We start from the raw sequence: 24,435 nt of genomic DNA, 5'->3' as shown, positions 1-24,435 counted from the left end.
AGTTTTATACATCTTCATCTTATCATAGTACTGGCATGAGCTGAATGAATTTATTTTGCTTGATGCACACTAACTGCGCTATCTCTATTGTCATCATCATGCTCATCGTCATTTCTTTTCAACAATTGCAAGTCGTAACCGCTATGTGCCATCCCATACTCCCTTTTTCGCTTAATCAATTCGTTTGAAGAAATAAACATATGCAAACTTTTTCATCTCTTCGGCGTCATTGGCCTTGACCACCTTCTCATCATTGTAGAGCACCCACGATGCCGTTTTATCTTCAGGAATCTCTTTACGGATAAATGCGACGTAGTGACTATATATATCGTTAATTATATCCTCAGCTATCAACAATCGAGACAACGTACCCTGCATGTATGCTAGATCCTTTGTGGCATATGATAGATTGTAGCTGGAATGTGGCGGGCAATTCGGTGCTTCCCGGAGGATCCTCTTTAGTGACATCGCTGTTGACAGCGGCTACCTCATCTTCAAACTCGCCCTGGTCATCTGGGTGACTAAAAAGCCACTCTACAGCTCGTTCCATGTCGCCATTAGTTTCTTTTAATGCCTTTCGCGCTTGCGGAGGTCCAAAACCCATAGCGCCTAACATTTCTATTTTCTCAGGGTCGGCTGTAGCAGATGTAGCTTTGCCAGAGCTCAAATCTAGTGGAACGTCGATGTCTGCATCTTCCATGTGTGCGAAGAGCCATTCCATTGCGGCGTTGGCGTCACTGTTTCCAGTAGCGTGTAAGGCTTTCTCACAACGGACCACTGGAAATCCCATGGCCTCGAGCTGTTGTAAAGCTGCTGCATCTGCAGTGAACGAAGGTTGATCTGACTCATCGTCATCGGGGAGAAGTGTTTCTGAAGGTTGCAAACCAGGTGATTGATAATCATCTAGAAGGAACTTCTCGTCTCCAATAACGACAGGAACGTCGACCTTGGTAGGCACCCAATTGATGAGAACAAATCTTCTAGCATTCACGGCGAGAACCTCTGGGAATGTTTTAAAGAGCGATCTTTTGGAAAACCCATCTTTACTGCCACATGCCGAGCAAGTGAGTTCTACGATCTCTTCAGACGTGAAACTATCTAAACACTCCTTCAACGTTACAGCTTCGTATTCATCCTTCCTTTCGCCGTCTGTAGTAGCCGTTGCCTGTACTTTTCTTACTGGCACAGGAATAGATATATTATCTTGCTCGTCTGTACGATATCGCACCTTTTTGCAGCCTAGACATTGCAGGCGCTGCTCCATGACGAAGCGAAAAGCTCGTATGGGATCCTCGGATGGAGCTACGTGCTGAGAACGTGTAATTAATTTGAAGACGTGGAGGAGAAACTCGAAAGAATCCTGTTGACGCATGGTTGAAAATTCGGCATGGCCTCTTCCCACCAAATATTTCAGCATTGAAGGTGGCAATCCTTTCTGATCTGCAACGCCGCTCGATTCTGATTGATTGGTAGCAGGGTCTGGGAACGAGTATCTGCCCGAAAGCAGACCATCTGCCAACTTGCGCAACTGCGTCTCCAGGTCCTGAGCAGGGTCTTCGACAATAGGTAGATCTGTATCTGGTAACAAATAGCGCTTTTGAAATTGGGGCAGGTCAAATAGACACTGGAGCGCGCTTGCCAGGTAGCAGCTATTGCCTAAATTCTTCAAACCAGTAAATCCTTTGCCGAACAGTTTCGTCAGCTCGTGGCCTTGTTCGTCAGTCATGGAGAACTCCCAACGCATATTTTCGTCGACTTGCATCTCCATCAAACTCTTTTCGGTCTTCTCTCGCTCGGCGAGCATAATTCCCCAGTGGGCGAGGTGCTTCCCAAGATTTTCATCAATCCGTTCCTCGTCGCATGCATAACAGTACACATCAGCCGTGCCATCTGAAGTGATTGATCCTAATTTGACCGCAACTGCGTGTCCAGTTTGCTGTTTGTGTTCCAGTCCATGGGAATGTCCCTTGAGTCCACCAAATTGCGCTCGCCCGCATCCCAGATTACCGCAATGTAAGCAGAGCCACAAGTTCTCTTTGAGATCGCAAAGAGAGCAGTGGCCTAGATCTTGAGACTGTATTTGGCGTGCGCTTTCTTGTTGTAAGGTGAGAATGTGTTCACACGACGTAAACTCTTGCTCCCAAGCCTTCACTTCTTCCTTTCTTGAGAATGTATTTGCTTTCATTACACCATCTACAACTGCAGATAATTTACCGGAAGATTTATCAATATCGTCAACTGCACATTCATGACAACGAACTTTTGTATGGTACTCGAATCGATCGGCTTCGGTTTCTGCGGCGATGGCTAATCTGGACATCTTTGGAGGGGGCTCATCTCGAACAATATGGCGTTTTGTTCTTCGAATATTGAGGACCAAAGGATGGTTTTTGATGCTATGATGGAGCTTGGAATGGTTCCTATCGCCAGTACAGCCGCCATTGAAGCAAAGCAGACAAACATCCAAACCAGTGGAATCATCCTAGATTAGAATTAAGGTCAGTCGTGCTATGCCATCAGAAAATGTTTCAACATATAGAGCAGCAATTGCCACAAACAAATTATGAAGCTTACTATGGAATCAAAACATTGAGTACAATCTTCGCGATAGACAGCTTGGCTTGGTCCTGGGGGACGCAGCTCTGAGGTATCATCAGTTTTAATACTAGGTTGGTGGTCAAGAGGTTGTAAGGAACTTACCAGCTGCGTCAATATGCTTACAAGACATTTGTCTAGGGTATCTTGTAATGTTGCCCGCAATTTTTAGATTGCTATGTTATGTAAGTAGTAAGGAATTGATGACCTTGAGAGGTAGGTGTTGATATTGGTAGAATGTCAAGCAGGTCAAGTAGCGGTAGTGTGTAGTGGTAGATGATACTAGGTATGTACCACTAAGTATTAGACAGGTAGGGAGTCTCGAGGCGGGTGAGATTTATCCAAATGGGAAAGCGGAAATGTGGTGTTGGTGTGGGATGGTGGGGTGGGGTGGGATATTTCGTGGTTTGGTGGGGTGATGGGTAAGTAAGTGCATGCGATAGATCATAGAAGAGAAGCATCAACGCGTAAAGATCACTCTAGGTAGGCCTAGCAGGCTCGTACTACACGGATTGCTACAGATCAAAGCAATCTGGGGGGGGCACGTGAGGGGTAAAAAGTATCGCGGTATCACGGGAGTGGCCTTTCAGTCTCCCATTAGTCTAACTAGTCTAATCCACTACTAGGTAGTCTCTCGATCTCGATGTACAGACTCGACAGAGTGTTCAAGGTAGACAGTCCATATCTCTTGTGTCTCGCCACCACTTACTCTAGGTATTTTACATTGGAGAAGGGAAAAAAGAGAATTTGTCATTCACTTCATTTTGCCAGCGTCCGGTCTTCGCATAGAGACTGGTGACAGTTCATTGGCCCGTTAATTTCAATCGATCTTATCTCCGCCGGTATCCATCGGTCTTTTTCCATCATTTGGAACAATGGTTGGTGTGCTAATCATCATCATAATTCATTGATTGGTTCGTTTCCACCTTATATCCGTCTTTATGACATAAAAACGCTTGAGATAAGCAGCATAGGCTTGATAACGGTGCTTCGGGCAGTTAAATACACAAGCTAAGCCTCATTGAGGTCTTTTTTAAGACTCCGAGCTCCGCGAATCCCGCTTTCCTCTAGATCCTGGCTCCCACTTATATTTCTTTATTTCTTTGATGACCTCTTGAAAATCCCGTCAATTTATTATCAGATCTACCCCAAGTTTATACAAGTCAAAACACCAAACACCATCACAACCTACCTACTTCATCCGCAATACAGTAATAATCAAATCATACTACCCACCTACACTCCACAACATTAAATCTCATCAAGTTCAATACTCTACCTGATTCATATATCATCACATCATCAAATTTTTGATTGATACGAACTCAATCTTCCTACCTATCCGATCGCCACTCCATTACATATCACAAAAATGTTTCGAAGAGCTTTGTCAAATGCACCCCGCGTTGCCGGTAGAGTGTTATCGGCAAACAGCCACTCCGCTATCAGACCTGTACCAGCTCAAATTGCATCGCCATCTTTCGTTACTGGTCGCAGGTCATATCATGAAAAGGTCCTCGATCATTATTCGCGGCCGAGAAATGTTGGCAGTATGTCAAAAACGGATACCGATGTAGGGACTGGTTTGGTCGGCGCACCAGCATGTGGCGATGTCATGAAGCTGCAAATCAGAGTGGATCCAGATACAAACACTATTTCCGATGTGAAGTTTAAGACGTTTGGTTGTGGTTCGGCCATTGCTTCTTCTTCATACTTGACAGAATTGGTGCGAGGAATGACACTTGAGGAGGCCGGTCGAGTGAGAAATACAGAAATTGCAAAGGAGCTCTGTCTTCCACCTGTGAAGCGTAAGTCTATGCACTTTACATTTACCTAGTTGCATATACTAACATTGCCTCAGTCCATTGCTCTATGCTTGCCGAGGATGCCATCAAATCTGCTATCTCGAATTACTACACCAAGAACCCCAAATCTCAATCTACGAACCTCGGAGGTACTGGTGCATCCATGCCAAAGATTGACGTGGACGCAGTGATGGAACCCGCACAGTCCCAGACAGCAACGGTTTAAAGAAACATTGATAGTAGGCGCATTTAGGACATGAAGGTTTTTCTTTCCACGTGTATTATGATTGAAAGGTGTACTTGTTTGATCTGGTAAAACATGGATCGGTGATCGGATGCCAGGCTATTGAAGTCAGGAAAGATCAGAACGGGCAGAGGAGACTGGTCTAATTGACCTTGTCTTGATCCAACACCAAATTTGGGTATTAGCCGGATTGTTTAGGGGAGGTTTAGTTTTCTCCCACTCACACAGCTAGGTACGACATCTTAGTTAAATGAAGCATAAGATACCAACAGTTGCGTTTAGCAGTCACCGTAAAAAATGATCGAAACAGTGATTGATTTCGTTCCTGATATGTACCATATTGTATTTCAAGATATGATGTGTCTAGCTAATTTCATAAAGATGCAAGACAGGGAAGGGTGTCTACAAGATCCACGAAGAAGGATCACCAGATGTGGAATTCGATGAGTTAGACAGGAAACTCAATTCACAATTGCAAATGGCCATAGTAACCCAATCTTGTAGAGTGGGCGACCATGGCATTCAAAATTGAACTGGGTAGTATAAGTAATAACAGAGAGAGAAATGTCAAGATATTCTGAAATGCTTTGATTCGCCAAATTAAATTTCGAAAAAAAGTTAAGCCGCGAATCGGCAAAGCGGGTGAAGGTGTCTTTATCTTATCATTTGTCAGGAACTAAATATTTTTTTTCTGCAGGGTAGCATCTAGCCATCTGCAGCTTTTTTGAAAATATATTTGACTGTGTAAATCAACCACGATTGCAAATTTTAATCATGCCGAAACGTACAATAGAAGATACAGAATTCAATTCTGGGGATAACGACATCAAGATCTCCTCCAAGAAAAGTCGCAAAGAAAAGAAGGATAAGAAGGAAAAGAAATCCAAGGATGTCGAAGAGCCAGCCACAGAATCCACCCCAATCGAAGTTGAGGTAGAATCGAAAGAGGCTCGCAGAGAAAGAAAACGACTTAAGAAGGAGAAGAAAGCTCAAGAGGCAGAAAAGGAGACAGAAGAAGAAGAAAAATCAGGAGTCGATGCAATTGAGCCTGCGTCGGATGCCAATGCTGCTGCAGATGCGAAAGCTGCTAAAAAGGCAGAAAAGGCACGATTGAAGGCATTGAAGAAGGAAGAAAAAGAAGAGAAGGCTGACAGCACCAAGTCTATTGAAACTGCAGCCCCTGCAAGCGTTACTCCGCAACAAAATGGAACAACGTACACAGAAGATCCTAATCTGAGCGGCTTGCCACAAAGCGAAATAGACTCCTTCTTGACTACAAACTTCATCACCATCACCGACCCATTATCTACCTCAGCTACTCTAAGACCGCTGACAAATTTCGATTACCTACCGATCACCGATCCTGCTCAACGAGCCCCATTTAAGGACTTCAAGGCCCCAACACCTATTCAAGCCGCCGCGTGGCCGTTCTTGCTCGCTGGTCGCGATGTAATTGGTGTCGCCGAGACTGGTTCGGGCAAAACCATGGCATTCGCTGTTCCTTGCGTGCGTTATATGTCAGCTTTGCCCAAGAACCAGATAAACAAAGGTCCTAGGGCCGTTGTCGTGTCGCCGACTCGAGAATTGGCGATGCAGAGTTATGAGCAGATTGTAAAACTTGCCAAGGCATCTGGTCTTTTGTGTGTCTGTGTGTATGGTGGTGTTCCCAAGGATGAGCAGATCAGAGCATTGAAAACTGCGGACATCGTTGTCGCTACCCCCGGTCGTCTCAACGATCTCATCAATCAAGGGTGCGCAGATTTGAGCAAGGCCCGATATGTCGTTCTTGACGAAGCTGATCGTATGCTCGATAAAGGGTTTGAGGAAGAGATCAGAAAGATTATCAACACTACTCCCTCTCTTGGAAAGAGACAGACACTCATGTTCACAGCTACTTGGCCCGAGTCTGTTCGCGAATTAGCTGCCACATTCATGACCAGCCCTGTGAAGATTGCAATTGGTGACAATCCCACAGGAGATTTGCGAGCCAACTCGCGCATCGTTCAAAAGGTTGAGGTTGTGGAACCAAGAGATAAGGAATACAGACTTATGCAACTATTAAAGCAATATCAAAGTGGCAGTCAAAAAGATGACCGAATCCTGGTCTTTTGTTTGTACAAAAAGGAAGCTACCAGAGTAGAGAGTTTTATTAGACAGAAGGGCTTCCGAGTTGCTGGTATCCATGGTGATTTGAGTCAGGAGCAAAGAACGAGGAGTTTGGAGGCTTTCAAGAGTGGTAACACTCCAATCTTGGTTGCTACAGATGTCGCAGCTCGAGGTCTGGATATTCCTGCTGTCAAGTTAGTTATCAACTGCACGTTCCCTCTTACAGTGGAAGACTATGTGCACCGCATTGGTCGAACAGGTAGAGCTGGCAAAGATGGACTGGCAATTACATTGTTCACTGAGCATGACAAGGCTCAGTCTGGCGCGTAAGTAAAACATCCAAATTTTGATCTATCATCTACTAATAGTCGATTTAGTTTGATCAACGTCCTCAAGGCAGCTAACCAACCAGTCCCCGACGAATTATTGAAGTTTGGTACTACGGTCAAGAAGAAGGCTCACGATGCTTATGGTGCATTTTTCAAGAATGTGGACACTACCAAAAAAGCAACAAAGATAACATTTGATTAAGATGCAATTAGCTAGGGTTATAGGATAATTTGCTGGGAGAATTTAGATTCAGCCTTTAATTGCATGGTAACATTCGAGGAGATATCCTTTCTCGCTCGTGGCTCTATCAAGGCGTAATGGTTAGTAGTTTATAGATCGGCGTTGCAGCTGAGAACTTACAGGAGAATCACAAAAATTATTGCCACCAAACCACTCTTGACAATGTCCACTAAACTACCCGTGAATGATGTTCTCATTTGAGCAAGTGCGGCATACGTAACGACCCCAAGTGAGATTGTGCTAGGTCGTGGTAACAAGTCTTTAACTGTGAATTTAGCGCCATAGCGCCCACAGTAAGTCAGAATGAAACGACTGCACCATATGATCCGCAAGAGCATGTTAACCATATTTGCCAGTACTAGACCTTCGGCCCCGAGATCCAAAATTCCTAAAAACAGATAAGCGGCACCACCAAAGCCGGCAGAGAAAGCAGACATCCACAAAGATTGCCTATAAACTTCGGCTTCGGTGGCAACAACGGCTACGAAAGCCTCACACACTCCATTTAGTGCAAGTAATGGTATGTAGTAGCAATACACTGCAAGAACATTGCCAGCTCCAGAAGACTGCCATCGTGGGCCAGCAATGAAGTTCAATAGAAGCGGGGCGATAGTTGGACCTACGGCAACTATGGCAACTGACAATATAAGATATATACGTAGAAGCCTGTGCAATTCTGTGCTGGCTTTCTCGGCAGCTCCCTTGGTTGGCTTTCCGTCAACGACAGAAAGGAGCTTCCCGAAGTAGTTTCTGGACATTTCCTCGATTGGCTGTAAGACTAGTCGAGCAACCAGGCCACCATAGTTGCTCGCTAGTGCATAGATACCTTGGGCTGTTTGGGTGGCCATAGATGCTATAAGAAACGTGTCGCCTTGTGTCAAGACATGTTTTACCATTGATTGTATCATCAAGCTCCCTCCCAAAGATAAGAGTGGTTTGGAGAGGTAAGAGTAGATATACTCCTTCTTCTTACTACCATTAATTAGCTTCGTAAATTGTACCATGTCAAGATGTTTCAAATACCTGTAAATAGGCTTGATCATTAATGAGAATCCGCCCCGCGACGCAATGTTCCAGACGCCCAATGAGTACACCAGTAGCATCGCAATAGCATATGCCCCCTGGCCAATGGCAAATGGCAGTACACCCAACTCTATCTGATGACGCGCAGCCCAAACCGCAACAGCGCAAGTAACAATGCATCTCAAAACTGTTGCTATCGATTCCGCAGCAGCTCTAACTTTGAAGGCCGATTTTTGTTGCGCGATGACGAAACATGGCTCGGCCAGCAATTCTAGAATTGCAGCCACACCATATAATTTCAAAGATTGTTGAAAATAAGGCGTTTCAATCACTCCAGTTTGCCCGGCATTGGCATAGATCCAACCAAACAGCAGCGTAGATGCCAATCCGAGAGCAATAGAGATGTAAGACAGATTCACGATTGCTTGGCTTTTACCAGCAGTCGTTCGGCTATCCAAATATCTGTCCTTTGTGGACAGATTACTGTCCTGTTTGGCTTTAGAGTCATCGTCGCTCGTGTCGGTCTGGCGCTGTATTGCGACACGCAGACTTTCTCTGGAGAAGAAAAGTACAGTGATGGAGTAAACTTCAAGTTGTGTTGACACAGCAAGGAGCTCGGGTGAGAGATACCGGAGAAGTATCTGGTTCACGATGAATGTCAACGCTCGAGACCCGGCTTGCAATGCAATCAAGAGGGATGCTCCACCAGCTGATGTTGAAAAAAGAGATTTGCCCGCTGGCTTCACTTTGTTGGGTTCCACAGATGTCATCGATGGCCATATGTATCGCTCTGTATTTTTGGTTGCAATCTGGTTTGTAATTTCAAAATGCCTATGCACTTTGATTGCTGATCACATGATATAATTGATTAACCTTGCGCTCCGGCGAGGGAAAAGAAATTATGTGCGAACAGCAACATGTACTACCTCAGTGCTCAATGATAATTTGATCTTTATCCTTAATATTCATACTCTTTCGATAAACCTATTCCAGATGGGAACTTGATTGTATTGATCTAGCATGGTGATTGACGAGGTATAGAAGGTACGGAGAGGTGAGCAAATACTGAGTGTTTGCTACGGTGAATAAATTTGGAATTGAAAGATCTACCTGACCCTATGTGGAAACTTCCGAAATATTATGAAGTGATAAGTCTAACAATACCGTTTACATATCACGCGAAACTTGTATGTTAGTTCCTCTATATACATAAGAAAAGATTCTCACAAAAGTCATCACATATTTGAAAGACAAACACACGCCCTCCTACCTCCCAGGTACCTTTTGCGTGATCTCGCCTATAGGTTGGATTTTGTCCCTCATGGGATTTTTTGTGAAAATATGTCGATTCGCTGTATCCTTTCAGGGTTGAATGCTCGCATGAAGCGTTCCTAAGTAGCTTACCTGGCCAGCTAGCATGTATTTGTCAACAAACAGCAGTAATGGCATTATATCTGTCAATTCGTGGTCTTAGAGTTACGCCGACCGTGGGTTTTGTGGTTGGACTACTCTTAGAGATACCAATTACCTTGTAATCGTTGGGGAAAATGGCAACATCATACAACTTTGGGGCTTATGAGCACATCTCTTGGGACTGCTATGGATCCGAAAGAAAGTCTTCCGGGTCTCATTCTGGAATGAGACCTGACATAAACGACTGAATGTTCGACCTCGTCCATTTTGGCTCAACTCGGCACAGTATATTTGAAATTATCATAAAATTTGATCGAGTTGAGGCCTGTATAGTGGCCGCTATAAGTTTCTGTAGTCTTCTATAGTAAAGCTTGGGAGCGTAGCAGAAGAATGATGGGGAACTTCGTTTACTTTTTTTTGTCTAGAGCAAGCGATCATCCTAGGTGTATAATACATTCACAGGACTAGATAACAAGATTTGTTGGGATTTTCAACGAGGCGTGTTTCGGGGACAGTCAATTTGCGACAGCGACTGATGCCATCGTTTCTCTATCTCTGAACCCTCGCACAACATCCTCTACTGGTACTGGAAATAGCCCCGCCGTTGTCTCTTTCTAGAAGCACCACTAGTGGGTGCATGGATTGACAGGACACTTCCCAATTTTCGAATTTTTTAATAAAGTCATTCTTTAATTGTTTGATATGAAAAGTCACGTTTTGATTGTTTCATATCTAATAAATGATTGTAACAATTTTCTCAATATATAATTCAATATATCAAGAGATATTCACAAGTCCATTTTTGTAGTGTCCTGTCAGTCCGTATACCCACTGGTGCACTAAGAATATTGTCCATCGATTTTCTTATAGACAAATGGTGCTTTGCTTTATATAGACCACCTAGTTAGCAAATATAATTGAAACTTTCGAAGCCCATCTGCAAATGTGTTTTTTGTGCTTGTGGATATTATCAATGTACATCAGGCTTCGAAGAACTCCATTGATCACGGTACAATCTCCATTGGTAATTCAATTTTCAAGTGATTTCTTCATCTGTGAGACTTTAAAGTTTTGAGAGTTGAAAACATGATTGAAATATTTTGAATTGATCTCAGGACATAAAGATTTCTAAATTTTTAGACTTCTAGATTTATAGATCTGCTAATGAAAACTCGATGGAGGATTAAACAATAGTAGATGTTTTGTTATGAAATTGATTGGATTTGTCAGATCTATCAAATTTATCAAATTTATTACATTTCTCAAATGTGTTTAATTTACGGTATTCTGATTTTTCAAAAGCTGTTCGTGAATTATTTGTTCCATTTAAACTAACATGTAAGTTAGTTTCTTCGAAAAGTATGAAATCCTTGATTTGTTTTGAGATTTTCTTAACTGATAATGACAACAATAAGATTCTGAAATTTCACATTCTAAAAGTTACACAATAGAAAAATGAGTATCGATTGTTTCTTGAATAGCCATAAGCAATTTTACTAGATTCTTGATTGACTTTCAATTGATTCTTTTTTGAAGAAAATTCATTAAACTATATTTTCAAAACATCCAAATCTGGAATCAAATTCGAATTAATTTCCAAATTCAACATTGTTGAATAAGTTTGTGACGCTGGAAAGAGTTTTTTGATTATATTGAGTTCGAGGAAAACATGCTATGATTGATAGAAAATAAGAAAGATAATTCATGGATTTGCTTGATTTTATCTTTAATTAAAGACTTTACTTGAATGAGATACCGGCCCTTTGAAGGAAAAAATAATATTCATTCTTCTTCTTTATTAAAGTTATTATTTAGTAAACTTTCCTTCTTGAATCGATTTTTAATAGAAATGATATCAGTATGTAACATTTCATTTTATTGTATCCGTCCACGAATTAGAAACTCCTTCACTTGAAACACATATGACAAATTCTATGGTTCTATTTATAGCAATGATTTTGCTCCGATATTCCTACTGATTTTACATTTTAGTATATATTAATATACATAGTTTGAAAGATGTATCATAACTGGAAAATGATTAGCTTAGAAAAACATGAATAGCTAAAATACAAATATCAAAATACTAGAATTGAATTAAATCAATGAATTGAAAATAAGGGATTTACAAAATAGATTTATAAAAAATTAAAATTTTTACGAACTGAAAGCTTCTAAATAATATAATGTTTATAAATACAGACTATAATTTATGGAAAGGACAATTAATTAAGGAATTGAATTAAAGTTTTTGAAGTTTTTCAAGAATTGAATAAATGTTTCTAATTAGTTCGGAAATATAAGAGTACAATAAAAGAAATAAGAAATCTTGAAAGTTTAGTTAGTTTTATAGGCTTATAAATTTACAGATTTAATGGCGGTTTTGAAGATTCAGAAGATTTATTAAAAAGTAAATTAAGAGATTTAGAAAGGAATCTATAAAGAAATCTATTAGAAAACTCATTTAAGAATTTATTAAAGGATTTATTGAAAATTTGAAAAAATATTTAGAAGAGATGTAGAAAGAAAAATAGATTCAATAGATTCAATAGATTTAACGGCGCCTTCGGTACCCCTATTTGAGCCAGAAGCGAGAGGCAATCGAAGTGTATAGATTATTATTATTGTTGTTATAATTATTAAATTACTTACCCTACTTGAGCTAGTATATAGAGCATTACTTCAAAAAACTTACAGTCTCTAAATAACCTCAAAATTTATATTCTTATGAAATATAGAAATAGAAATCTTATTGACTTTAGGATTCTAAAAGTTTTATAGTACAAATATAGACTCCAAGTAGTATTAAAAATAATTATGGAGAGTGTTAATAAACTTATTATCATTTTTCGCTATAAAGAGCCGAGAAAAAGCTTGTCTAAATCATGTTCCCAAAATTGTTCCTTCATTTAAGAGAACCATTCAATCTGTGTCCTATATATTATATATTATTAACTTCTTTCAAAAAAATTAAGTGAGAAGATTATAGAACTTCCGCTTTAAATGTATATATAATACATATACAGTAAATAATTATGCTTACATATCTTATATAACACAAGGTAAGATGATTATATCGTTTAAGATTTCACAAATAAGAAAAGGATTCTCTATATATATATATGTATATATAGAGAGGAGTCTGTTCTTCATTTATAAAACCTCAAGCAATTCAATCATTTTACCACGTATGATGTCTTATATTCCCACCTTCGCACCCTTCCTCGCCTCCCACTATCTACCCTGCACTCTGAAATTCTTATCCCCATCCAAAAAATTATCACCTCGGCTAAAAATTTGATAGAAAAAAAATCACAACACCATAAAAATCGCAAAAAATACCAACAAAAAAATTGGAATATAAGATTCAAGAATTTCTAAATAAATGAATTTTCTGATGGGGAGTCAAGCCCGGTCTTCTAAGCACTTTCGGGGTTTCGAAGAGAACTCCTGTAAGCGAATCCTCATAAAATACAAGATTTGTTGAAAGGAGTCGTCGAAGGAATCTCGAAAATATAATATCTAATCAAATTCTTAATTAATAAATCTGATTGAATCAAGATTATATTAGTTACATAAATATAGTAAGTATATTTTGATATTATAATATCTTTTTTTCAAAATTCTATTTCCATTTTTGAATCATGATTTCTTTTTAAATAGTAAAAGTACCTCTTATCTTAATATCTAACTAAAATACTGAATTTATAATTACACAATCTCAAATCATTGATCGATTTCCTATATCGATTTCTACCTGATACATATACCGCAACTTGTAATATTATTGACAAGCGGAAACCATAATCGTTAGATCACCAAAGATGTTGTATTGTTGTTGAAAATGTAGAGAATTTTAAGGTATATGATGCCTAAAGATCTCAATACCAAATAACTTGTATATCAGGAAAGAAAGCTATTCAATACATCTTTATCAATCCTCTTCTCTATTCCTATCTAAAGTAGTATATCGTTGATATATAGATTGTTTTTAGGAACACTAAAATTTAATTCATAGTACATTTGAATAAAACCAATGGAAAAAGAAACGTTGATATTTCATGCTATGAAAGTCTATAATATGAATATTATTGTTATATTCTTTATCAAATTAGAAAAAAAGTAATGTTATACTTCTGACAATCGATTTGAGTTATTATTTTAAGTGGTATCAAACGCACTTTAAATTCTTCCAATGCTATCGACTAAATCTTTATAAAACTACATTTATGTAATGATTTTGAATTAGTAAAATCTATTGTAAATTTGTCAAGACCCTGCTATAATAAATGATAAGATTACAAACAGTTCAATTAGAAAATAAGCTTTATTATTGTTCTTTAGGATTTTATTGTTTTTTGAATAATAGCTTTCTTTATTAGAAACATTTGAAAATCTTACTGTTCACCTTAAATTACGAGCCTACTAGATTTCTTTGAAGGATTATTTATAAATTTAAATTATAGGTTTTGAAGCTCATATATAGTATGAAGCCAAGAGAGAAACATATGTTGTAGTATATCTACTACAGGGAGGCCGCATTAGATATGTATATCAGTCAGTATAAACAACGACTCCGTGTCTTAAATAATGTAGTTTTCATAGTGGAAATAAACAGCTTCTACAACCCTATGAATAGTTACTTATATTTACACAATATTTCAGATACATAGTGTCTTTTATATATTGTGGACTTATAATAAATTGAATTATATATATCAAAAGCCTTTTGTACAATAATTAAATACTCTAATAGTAACAGTATCATGTAATAGGTTTTCTGTTTTCAATCATTGTTTATTTATATAGAAATTAAACAATTTCTATACAGATAAGGAAGCCTTAATTAGTTGATTCTTTTTTATAAAATATGACCGAACAATTGCACAGAAATACATACATCTATTCTTCTTCGATTCTTATCATAGATAGTAATATCTTCAAAATGAAATGAGTAATTAATATTATAATACAATTAAATAGAATATTAAACATAAACATAATACTATTTGTGCTTTTATACAAATACTTAAAATATTTTTAAACTAGAATTATATTATCTTAATAAATAACAGAGCTTCTAAACATACTAGTTTTATTACATATAATTAGGAAAGAAGGTTAGTTGTTAAACATAATCTCTAAACTTTATTTAATGGATCAAAAAATTTAATTCATTAATAAAGATTTATTGAAAATACCATTTATTTGTCGTTTTAACTATGATATTTATAATAGTAGAATAATCAATAATCTTTTTGAATGTAGCTATTTGAAATTTTCTTTTTTTATGAAAGAATTTTGAGATCCTTTATTCTATGTTTAGAACTTGTATTATTGAAAATTCAAAAGTATAACTTAATCATATTCTTATTAATGTTTCTATTCATATTTGTAATCTAAATAATAATATGATACTTATTAATGTGATTCGAATTTTTAAAAAGATTATAGTTCAAAGAACTCAAATTCTTTTACTATTATATAAATATAGAAACCAATAAATTTATTTAAATTTTTTCCTTAATATAATCTATCTGTTTCTTTTGAATCTTTAGTTTCAATGATCTTATTAAATTTATTGAAATAAAGCTTATTATAATTTATTATGATTTAGACTATTAAGGATCTTATAATTTGGTAAAATATATACTATATTTGATACCCTAGATATGATGTTCATATCAATTAATCTGAAGATCCATAAAAAGTTGATTATATATAAAATCTCAAATAAATTGATTATAATATTCCCTGTAAAATTGATTATGATTATCATTCAGTTGTTTCTAAATAATAGAATAACAAATTTATTGGATTTATTAGAAAGAAATTAATTGATATTAAAAAGATTGATTAGTAGTTTTCATATGATTATTTACTTGAAATTTTTAAAAATGTTAAATCAATATTAATTTATTTAAATTTAAAGTAGCTAGTATAATATAAAACGATTCTAGTTTAGTGATTATTATTATTATTATTATTATTATTATTATCACAATAACTAAAACTATTCAAACAATAAATAGGGTCAATTAAAAAATTAAGAAAAAGAAAAAGATAAAAATAAGCTTATTCATATTCTCTCTTTACCTCGAATATTTATTGTTTTAAACTATTCCAGAACTATAATTCAAAATATATTGAGAGTAATGAATCAAACAATGTACTTAATAATATAATCATAAAGGAGTTGTTGAATAAATTTTTTTATTTATAATTTAATAAATATTATAATAATAGCCGCTCTTCTTAAACTTAATGCTGTAATCTTTAAATCTAAGAGATTAATATTAATAAAAGCTTTTATATATTTTATTAGAAATGAAATCCTATACTTTATACACTAGCAATATATTTATATAAAGCTTTTGAATCTCTATTATAGAATCGTTTTTTTCTAACAATAGAATCAATATAATTGATTGGAAACATAAAAATAAACCTGATTTTACTCTAAAAAAATATAGAATTGATATAGTTTACTAGAAATAAAATATAGTAAAAATCTGGGTTGTATTATTAATAGTAATTTAATTATTATTTTGATTTCAATAAAAAAATGATAAATATTTAGTCTATTTTTGGAATTTAGAATTTGATTTGACTACAAGCTTATCTTCTAAAAACATATCTTAGAATAGATAGTTAAAACAAGAATTATTGTATATTAATTGTATTAGAAATCTGATCAAAATAATAAACAATTCGTTAGTTTTATCCTGAAAGGAAATATAATTATTTATATCATCTTACCTTTGATTGATGATATAAAAGTATAATATACTGTTATAACTAAAGCCTCATAGATTTTTTATCCAAACTAAATATAAATAATTAATTTTCGAATAGTCTTGTATATTACTACTCTTAAAATGATTCCAATCACAACTGTTTAGAATATTCTCTTAATGTTATAAACTATATTTACTATTACACTCTTTTAAACCTGAAATATTCTTCTAGAGACAACTATATTCAAGAATGGAAAACTTCAATTTATAATAAGAATCCAAACTATAAATTCCTTATATTTTGTTGATCTATTATATGTTTTTTTCTTTTGATTATCTAAAATAAAAGTATAGATATAAAACAAGTAACTAAAATTAAGATGCAATATTTAAACTTACTCTTTCTAAGAATAATTAAAGTTAATCGTATTTCCTTTATATTTCATTGTAAAATGTGAGTAAGATGTAATTAATAATATTAATAAAAGAATTAAATTATTAGATTCTAAAATTTCAAGGATTGATCGATCTTTTGGGAATATTATAATTATTTTGAAGAATTAGAATGATATACAAATTGAAAGAAACTAATAAATTCTAATTATAAAATCCATCAGATTGATAAGTAAATAGTTTCAGTTTAATATAATCAATTCTTTTTATATTATTTTTGATGTAAAAGTAAGTATGATTTCAAGAGAACTTCTATATTTTATATATCTTCTTATTAATATTAGAAAGCATTCTTTTAATTTTTATAAAAAGATCTTCATGATCTACAAGAATATTAAATACAATTTCGTCATCAAAATTTAATGATTTTTTAATTATACTAAGATTAAACGGAATAAGGCAGCAAAGTAACTAATATCAATATAAACAAATCTATATGAAATAGAGATCTAGTCTTAGAACCTATAATTAATAATATGAATACAATTCTAATAAGACTTTACTTAATTATAGAATAATAATAATAATAATAATGTAAAATCACGCATAAGTTTTTTTTTGGTAAAAATCAAAAGGTAAGGTCAATTTTTCTATTAAATTAAAATAATATGTAATTATTTGTATTATTTATCATCTCTATAGTTTTATATATAAAAACTTTATTTAATTATAAGAATACTCATTATAAATATTGCCATAATTACTTTAAAGTCTTTAAATGTTTTTTTAAGAATGGATCTAGTCAATTCTAGTCTCACTTTTCATCATAAAGGAAATTTTTTGCATAATTCTTGTTACAATTATCAAAATAATACCTTCTTTTTAAAACAAATAACCTTTAAAATGATATTAATCCCCATTGAAAAGATATTAGAATTTTAATATCGCTTTTCTCTTTCTTTTCTAACTAAAGTTTAAGAAATAAGAAATTAAATTTTTCGTGTCAACATGTTTTTTCTCTTTTATATAGTATAGATTAATTATCAAGAGCCTCTTTGTCTTTATTTGTAAGATATTTCCTTTTTCTTATTCTTCTATTAACTTATATATATACGTAGATTTCTTTCAACTTACTTCAATTTTGAATTCTTAGATTGTATTAATATTTATAGATGTTATATTCAGCTTACATAAATTACTGAGTTTTATATCCTTTGAATAATAGAAAAGTAACACTTATGTAGATTACTCAATTCCTGTCAAATTAGATTTAATTTTTATATATATTCTTTTTAATGTATATAATTCAAACAACAATTTATAACAAGAAGCTTATTGATTTATAAAGTAAATATTATCTATATAGGAATATTTAAATATAGAGTTTGATTAAATTATCGAATCGATTGATAAATCAAGATGAGAGGATATATGAAATGAAAATGAAAAAGATACGACTATTTTTTTTAATTGAAAGCTTCTTAGAGATATAGTTTTAATACTAATAAATTGTACTTTACTAAGGAAACAATTGATTTGGGAGTTGAATTAAAGTTTTGAAATTTTTGATGAATTGAATAAATATTTCTAATTGATTTGGAAATCTGAGGTGTATGATAAGAGAATTGGGGAGTTTTCGATTTATAGAATTCAAGACTTATAGAGCTATAGGTTTAATAGGGATTTATATAACCCAGAAGGATTTATTAGAAGATTTATCAGAAGATTTATTAAAAGATTTAAAAAGGGATTTATGAAGGAATTCATAACGAGGTTTATTACATATTATTGTATTTGTTTTATTCATAATTTTAAGGTTTAATAGCATCATCGCGTTTCTATACGAGTCAGAAGCAAGAGACAAGCGAATGTATAAGATTTAATAGATTTGTTAAATTTATTAGATTTTTTAAATCATTAAGGTTTGGGATTAATTGCGGCTTCGACGCCCTTATTCGAGCTAGAAGCGAGAGGCAAGCGAAGTGTGTAGACTACTATACTATTTTTAGTTTTCCTGTTATTAGCATTTATAAATTTTATTATTTTTTATTAACAGTATTCTCATGATCAGTCTATTCATTATCAGTTTTTTTATCGTCACTTTTATGATTATTAGTCTTTCTATTATTAGTTTTAGTGAAAATTATAATCAAGTTTGCTCCACTTGAGCAAGTGTGTAGCTTACTATGTCAGAAAGCTTAAGATCTCCAAATAACTTCAAAATTCATATTTTAAGATAACACAGAAATTTGAATATTTTTAATTCCAGGATTCTAAAAACTACATAATATAAATATAAGCATAAATCTCAAGTAATATTGAAAACAACTACAGAAAATATTAGTGAGTTTATTATTATTTTTAATTATAAGATGCCAAGAAGAAGCTCGTATTTATATTTTTAAGACTTCAGCTCAATACGTTCTTATATATTTAGGGAGATTATAGGATATAGATATTAAGCCTGAATTTCGCTGGACATTAGTGAAAGCTATCATTACTATTATTAAAATTCTATGAACATATGTTTGTTATAGGTATTATATTCAATCAAGAATACAGCTTACATACTATATCCGATTAAGCACTATATAGTATAGGTGGGGAGTATTGCGCAGATATTACTCAACTTTCCTACTTGTCCTGTTAAAGATAGTAATTGAGATACTTGAAGGTTTAACTCTTTAAGATTCTTATACTAAATGAACGATATTTCGAATCATCTCTACTTGTTCAAAATTTTATACCAAACTAAACTCAAATTACTTACACAGAAAATTGAAGACTCTCATTACCTATATTACAAGTTACTCTCTTACTCCTTAAATATCATTTAATTGTCCTCACGCCCGGGAGATTATACGAATTCATTCTCATATTATGTAAAAAATACAATAGAATCTATCCAAAACTGGTAGAATTTGATTACTTTCAACTATATTTCATAATGGAAAAGGGTATAGATTCTATAACAGTAGCCCCGAACATCAGTATTTCATAGATACCTTATATTAATATCTCGTATTGACTTCTCGATTAGCACTTGTATTCATTATTCAGAACTCAATTAGCAAGCATTTTTATTAGTATTTTAATCTCTACGTTTTTACGAAGCATATTTTCTGTTTTCCAAAAAATATTGGAAATAGAATTATAAGGGAAGGAATCCATGGACAGAAGACTCTTCAGATACCCTAAAAAGTAAGTGAACATCAAATAGCAAATTACTTTTATATCACTAAATGTTCAAAGTATTAGTTTGGTATTATTAACATTACTTTTTTTTTACTTTTGTGTGATTCATACTCTATAGTTCAATATTTGATTTTAGTATTCTATCGAAGATATAGTTTGAAATTTCGAATTCAGTTCTTCTGACGTCAATATTGAACTTTCAACGTTTCATCTCGGATACCACGAATATAAGGTATTCTAAAATTTAAATAATAGGTAAATAGATTTATATCAGTTTTAATAACCGAAGAGTTAGTAAACATATACTTGATAATTCTAGAGTAAGTTAAGAATAATAAGAACAAAATTTATTAATTTTAGTTGGAATATAACAAGGATTGGGGGCTTGACAGCTGGCCCCATATATATTATAGAATTTTATTATAAAGTTAGAATTAGAATTAGAGTTTATATATAATATTTTATCTATCATATATATATTAATACTAGCCATTTGGGAAGAAGAATTTGAAGTTTAGAAATTCTATGAATCCATAGTCTCAAGATTCTTTTTTCCCCGACGACTAGTTATTAGATATTTATATTATATTTTCGAGTTTTCATTTTAAGATGATCATTAATCTAGGTATTGTAATTATATTAGATAATAAGTATATACTCATTACAACTATTACCACATTATTTTAAATTATGAAAATCGAAAAAATGATTTATATTTATGCTCCATTCTATAATAAATTAAACATAATATCTCAGTAGATTTTCTCATTTATTTGTTAACAAATGTTATATCAAATCAATTCAATTATAATTTTATTAATTATAAGATTAGATTCATCATTAAATTCTAAAAGTATATTCAACTTTTTTATATAAATAACTACTAAGCCACCATTTACGTGTTATTTTGAGATTGACAATTAAATTGAAAGGACTAATATTATGTTAGAGTAATATTCATACTTATATATGATATATCTATAAAACAGTTAAATACAGTGACTTTCGTTTGCTAATTTTTCAATCAATAACATCTGATTTGAGAGTATTTAATTAACTCTATTCTTTACGAATTATAGATTTTATTTTTATTTATGATTTAGATTTATTCTTATAAAGTTTGATTAACTCATTGTTTAAAACATAAAAATGATCTTTAATATCTATATATTAAAGTTATGGTAATAACCCTATATAGTATTATTCTATATATTAATACCTCAAATATCAGGAATATAATCAAAATAATCTCAATTAGTATTTTTGATATTTTAGTCTCGACTTTTTTTAATAATATTATTATTTTGGTTTTGATTTGATTTAAATAAAAAATTGATATTCTAATCTCAAAAATATATGATATTCTAATCTCAAATTGATTTGATATTCTGATCTCAAATTGATTTGATATTCTGATTTCAAATTGATTTGATATTCTGATCTTAAAAATCATATATTATTCTGATCTCAAAAACTATATATCATTCTAATCCCAAAAGTTATATTCTAATTATAATATAATATAAAATATATTGAATAATTATAAACTATAAATCTATTAATTTAAAATCTCTTTTTTAATCTTTTAGATTTATAAATATCTTTTTTTTCCTTTTTCTCTTTATATTTTCCTTTTTTATCTTTCTTACTTTTCTTTATCTTCTTTTTCTTTTTCTTTTTTTTCTTTTTATTTATATTTTTAATCAAAATCAATATTATTTACTATAAAATAATTATAATAACTTTACTAATCTCCTCTAAGCCCAAATCGCTTTTAGAATTCTTATTATTAAAACTAAAATTGTTACTAGAATTATTTATATTATTAATTTTGTTTTTTTGATTACACTTTTTGGGAGATTTCTTAATTACTATTCTTTTATAATAAATGAAATTATTTGCTCTATCATTTCCTATAAATATTTAATTATAATCTTTTTATTTGAAAATATTAATTATTTCTGAAATTATATTATAATTCTTTATAATTAATTAAGCAATTAATATATACATTTTTATTATAATCTAATATTATAATATACTCAATCCAAGACCCTCCTAATTTATTAATAAATAAATAAATATTATATAATATAAATATAATAATATTACATTTTTGTATAAAAATAATTTTATATTAATATTTAATTGCTTTCCATTTTTATTAAATTATTTGATTTTTCGAATAGAATTTCAATATTCTATGTTATATATTAAAGAGAGTTTATATATTATTATTATTATTAATAAAGAATTAGCTAAAAATTGAATTAAGAATATTATTTATTAATAAGAGTTTAATTAATAATTATAATCTGAATTGAGATTGAATCAAATAAGGTTAATGTTTTTGAAACTAGATTCTGATTTCAAATTATTAAAACTATATATTTCCAGCTTTTCCTCTTAATAAATAATATTAACTAATATTTCAGGAATTTTAAATAGAATATAATTATTATTGAAATTAGGATTAAAACTATTATTATTATTATTAAATATAATTTATATATTATTAGAATTATATAATAAAGCTTGATCTAAATCCGGGGATATTTGATAATCTTATAAAACTAATAGAATTATTTCAAATATAAATCAATTATTTTCTATTATTATTAATAGATTCATATTTAATAAATATAATCTAATACTTTGTATATTAATAATTAAAGCTACTTTTTAATTTTCTTATTCTTTATAAAAATATCTTTAAACTTTCTATATTAATTATTTAGATCTTTGTATTTTAATATTCATAATTAAAAAGATAAATAGAATTAATATAATAAAGTTATTATATAAAGAATTAAAGATTTATTAAATTTAGGAAATATATAATATAAAAGATTTACTATTATATCAAATTATATAATAAAAAAAATAATTGCTCTAAATATTGATTTGAATTAATATATAGTTTCTAATTTGAGAATAAACTTCATAGATTATATTAAGCATTTCTTCCATAATAATTTATTATATTTATTATACTATTTATTATAATTGATTTAATATTATAATAAGGGTAGTTGCTCTTATAAACTTACTAATAATATTATATAACAATCTTTTATTAATTATCTTATTGGATTTGAACTTGCTATTTCTTGAAATAAAAGCCATTTTTAATATATTATTAATAATTTCGCAATTTGAATTCAATAAAATTAAAGATTATATAATATATCTATAAAAAAGATTAAATACAGAACTGAAATTTATTTTGTTTAATCTATATCAGAAAAAAGTAATATTATTAATAAATATAAATAATATTTACAAATTCTGAATATTAAATTATAATTGATTAAAATGAATATAGAATTTTTATTTGAAAAATAGTGAATATAATTCTATTATAATATTAGTTATTATATATTACTTAATTAGAATTTTTTCGAAATTGATTTGAAAACTATTATATAATAAATCTATATTAGAATCTAATCTGAATTCCTATTTCCAATTTAGATTTCATTATAATTATAATTATAATAATAGTAAATAATATAATTTCATAAAATGAATTAATAAGCAAAACATAAATAAATAAGAATACTATATATATAGAGATTAAGTTTTAATATATAAATCAAAAATTATCTTTTTATATTAAATAAAGTTTAAATGAATATTATACTCTAATATATTATTTAATAGAGTAATATGAATATGAGTTTTATTATTGTATATTAAAGAATAATAAGAAAGATATATATATTATTAATAAAGCTTTTATAAAACCTTATATCTATTTATTAACAACCTATTAATAATAAAAATAATAGCAAAATTCCAAATGAATTTAATATTAATATAATCTTTCAATTCTTCTTAATTCATTAATTTCCAATAAATAATTATAAAATAATATATTAATCTTTTTTAGCTAGAAGATTAATATTCATTAAGCAAATCGAATTAAAAAGCATATATAACTTTAATAATATAATAACAAAAAGACTGATTTTCGAAAGTTATTAGTATATATATAAACAATTCGAGATACTAATTTCAAGAATTATTATAATATCAAAATAGATAAATATAATTAATTCCAAATAATATTCATAGTACTTATATCTTTTTATAAGATTTTTAAATATCTTCAAAAGTTCTTTATTATTAATAATATATATACTCAAGCAAATTATAAGTTAATATTAGCTATTATAATTTATATTAATATTAACAAATATATTCTCCTTATTTATTAGATTATTATTTTAAGAGAAAATGATTTTTGATAGGAATAATATTATTTTCGAATAAGAAAAGCCTTTTCAATATTTAATTAATTAAATTAAGAGAATAAATATATATATATTTTTAATAGATAAAAGGATTTAAT

General features: G+C 31.3%; 4 protein-coding genes across 4 annotated transcripts; 2 read left to right on the top strand and 2 right to left on the bottom strand.

The window, feature by feature from the left end:
- Window positions 1-171: 171 nt before the first annotated feature.
- On the bottom strand, window positions 172-2,728 carry Bfra_011187 (putative ubiquitin carboxyl-terminal hydrolase 14 protein; the record flags this gene model as incomplete). Its single annotated transcript, XM_037341518.1, has 4 exons — window positions 172-319; window positions 372-2,482; window positions 2,575-2,642; window positions 2,701-2,728. The coding sequence occupies 4 exons, from the start codon at window positions 2,726-2,728 to the stop codon at window positions 172-174; spliced, it is 2,355 nt and encodes a 784-aa protein (XP_037188330.1).
- Window positions 2,729-3,796: 1,068 nt separating this feature from the next.
- Window positions 3,797-4,905, top strand: Bfra_011186 (putative iron sulfur cluster assembly protein 1 protein). The gene is made up of 2 exons (XM_037341517.1): window positions 3,797-4,403; window positions 4,457-4,905. Exons 1-2 carry the CDS (start codon window positions 3,968-3,970, stop codon window positions 4,624-4,626), a joined length of 606 nt encoding a protein of 201 aa, XP_037188329.1. The 5' UTR covers window positions 3,797-3,967; the 3' UTR covers window positions 4,627-4,905.
- Window positions 4,906-5,418: 513 nt separating this feature from the next.
- Bfra_011185oa (putative atp-dependent rna helicase dbp3 protein) lies at window positions 5,419-7,281 on the top strand (the record flags this gene model as incomplete). The annotated part of the gene is made up of 2 exons (XM_037341516.1): window positions 5,419-7,076; window positions 7,128-7,281. The coding sequence occupies 2 exons, from the start codon at window positions 5,419-5,421 to the stop codon at window positions 7,279-7,281; spliced, it is 1,812 nt and encodes a 603-aa protein (XP_037188328.1).
- A 48-nt stretch (window positions 7,282-7,329) lies between these two features.
- Window positions 7,330-9,113, bottom strand: Bfra_011184 (putative oligosaccharide translocation protein rft1 protein; the record flags this gene model as incomplete). The annotated part of the gene is made up of 3 exons (XM_037341515.1): window positions 7,330-7,384; window positions 7,441-8,292; window positions 8,344-9,113. 3 exons carry the CDS (start codon window positions 9,111-9,113, stop codon window positions 7,330-7,332), a joined length of 1,677 nt encoding a protein of 558 aa, XP_037188327.1.
- Between the last annotated feature and the right edge of the window lie 15,322 nt (window positions 9,114-24,435).

The sequence above is a fragment of the Botrytis fragariae genome, assembly GCF_013461495.1.
Source record: "Botrytis fragariae strain BVB16 chromosome Unknown tig00000225, whole genome shotgun sequence".
Lineage (NCBI taxonomy): Eukaryota > Fungi > Ascomycota > Leotiomycetes > Helotiales > Sclerotiniaceae > Botrytis > Botrytis fragariae.
This window is presented reverse-complemented; position numbering and strand designations above follow the sequence as displayed.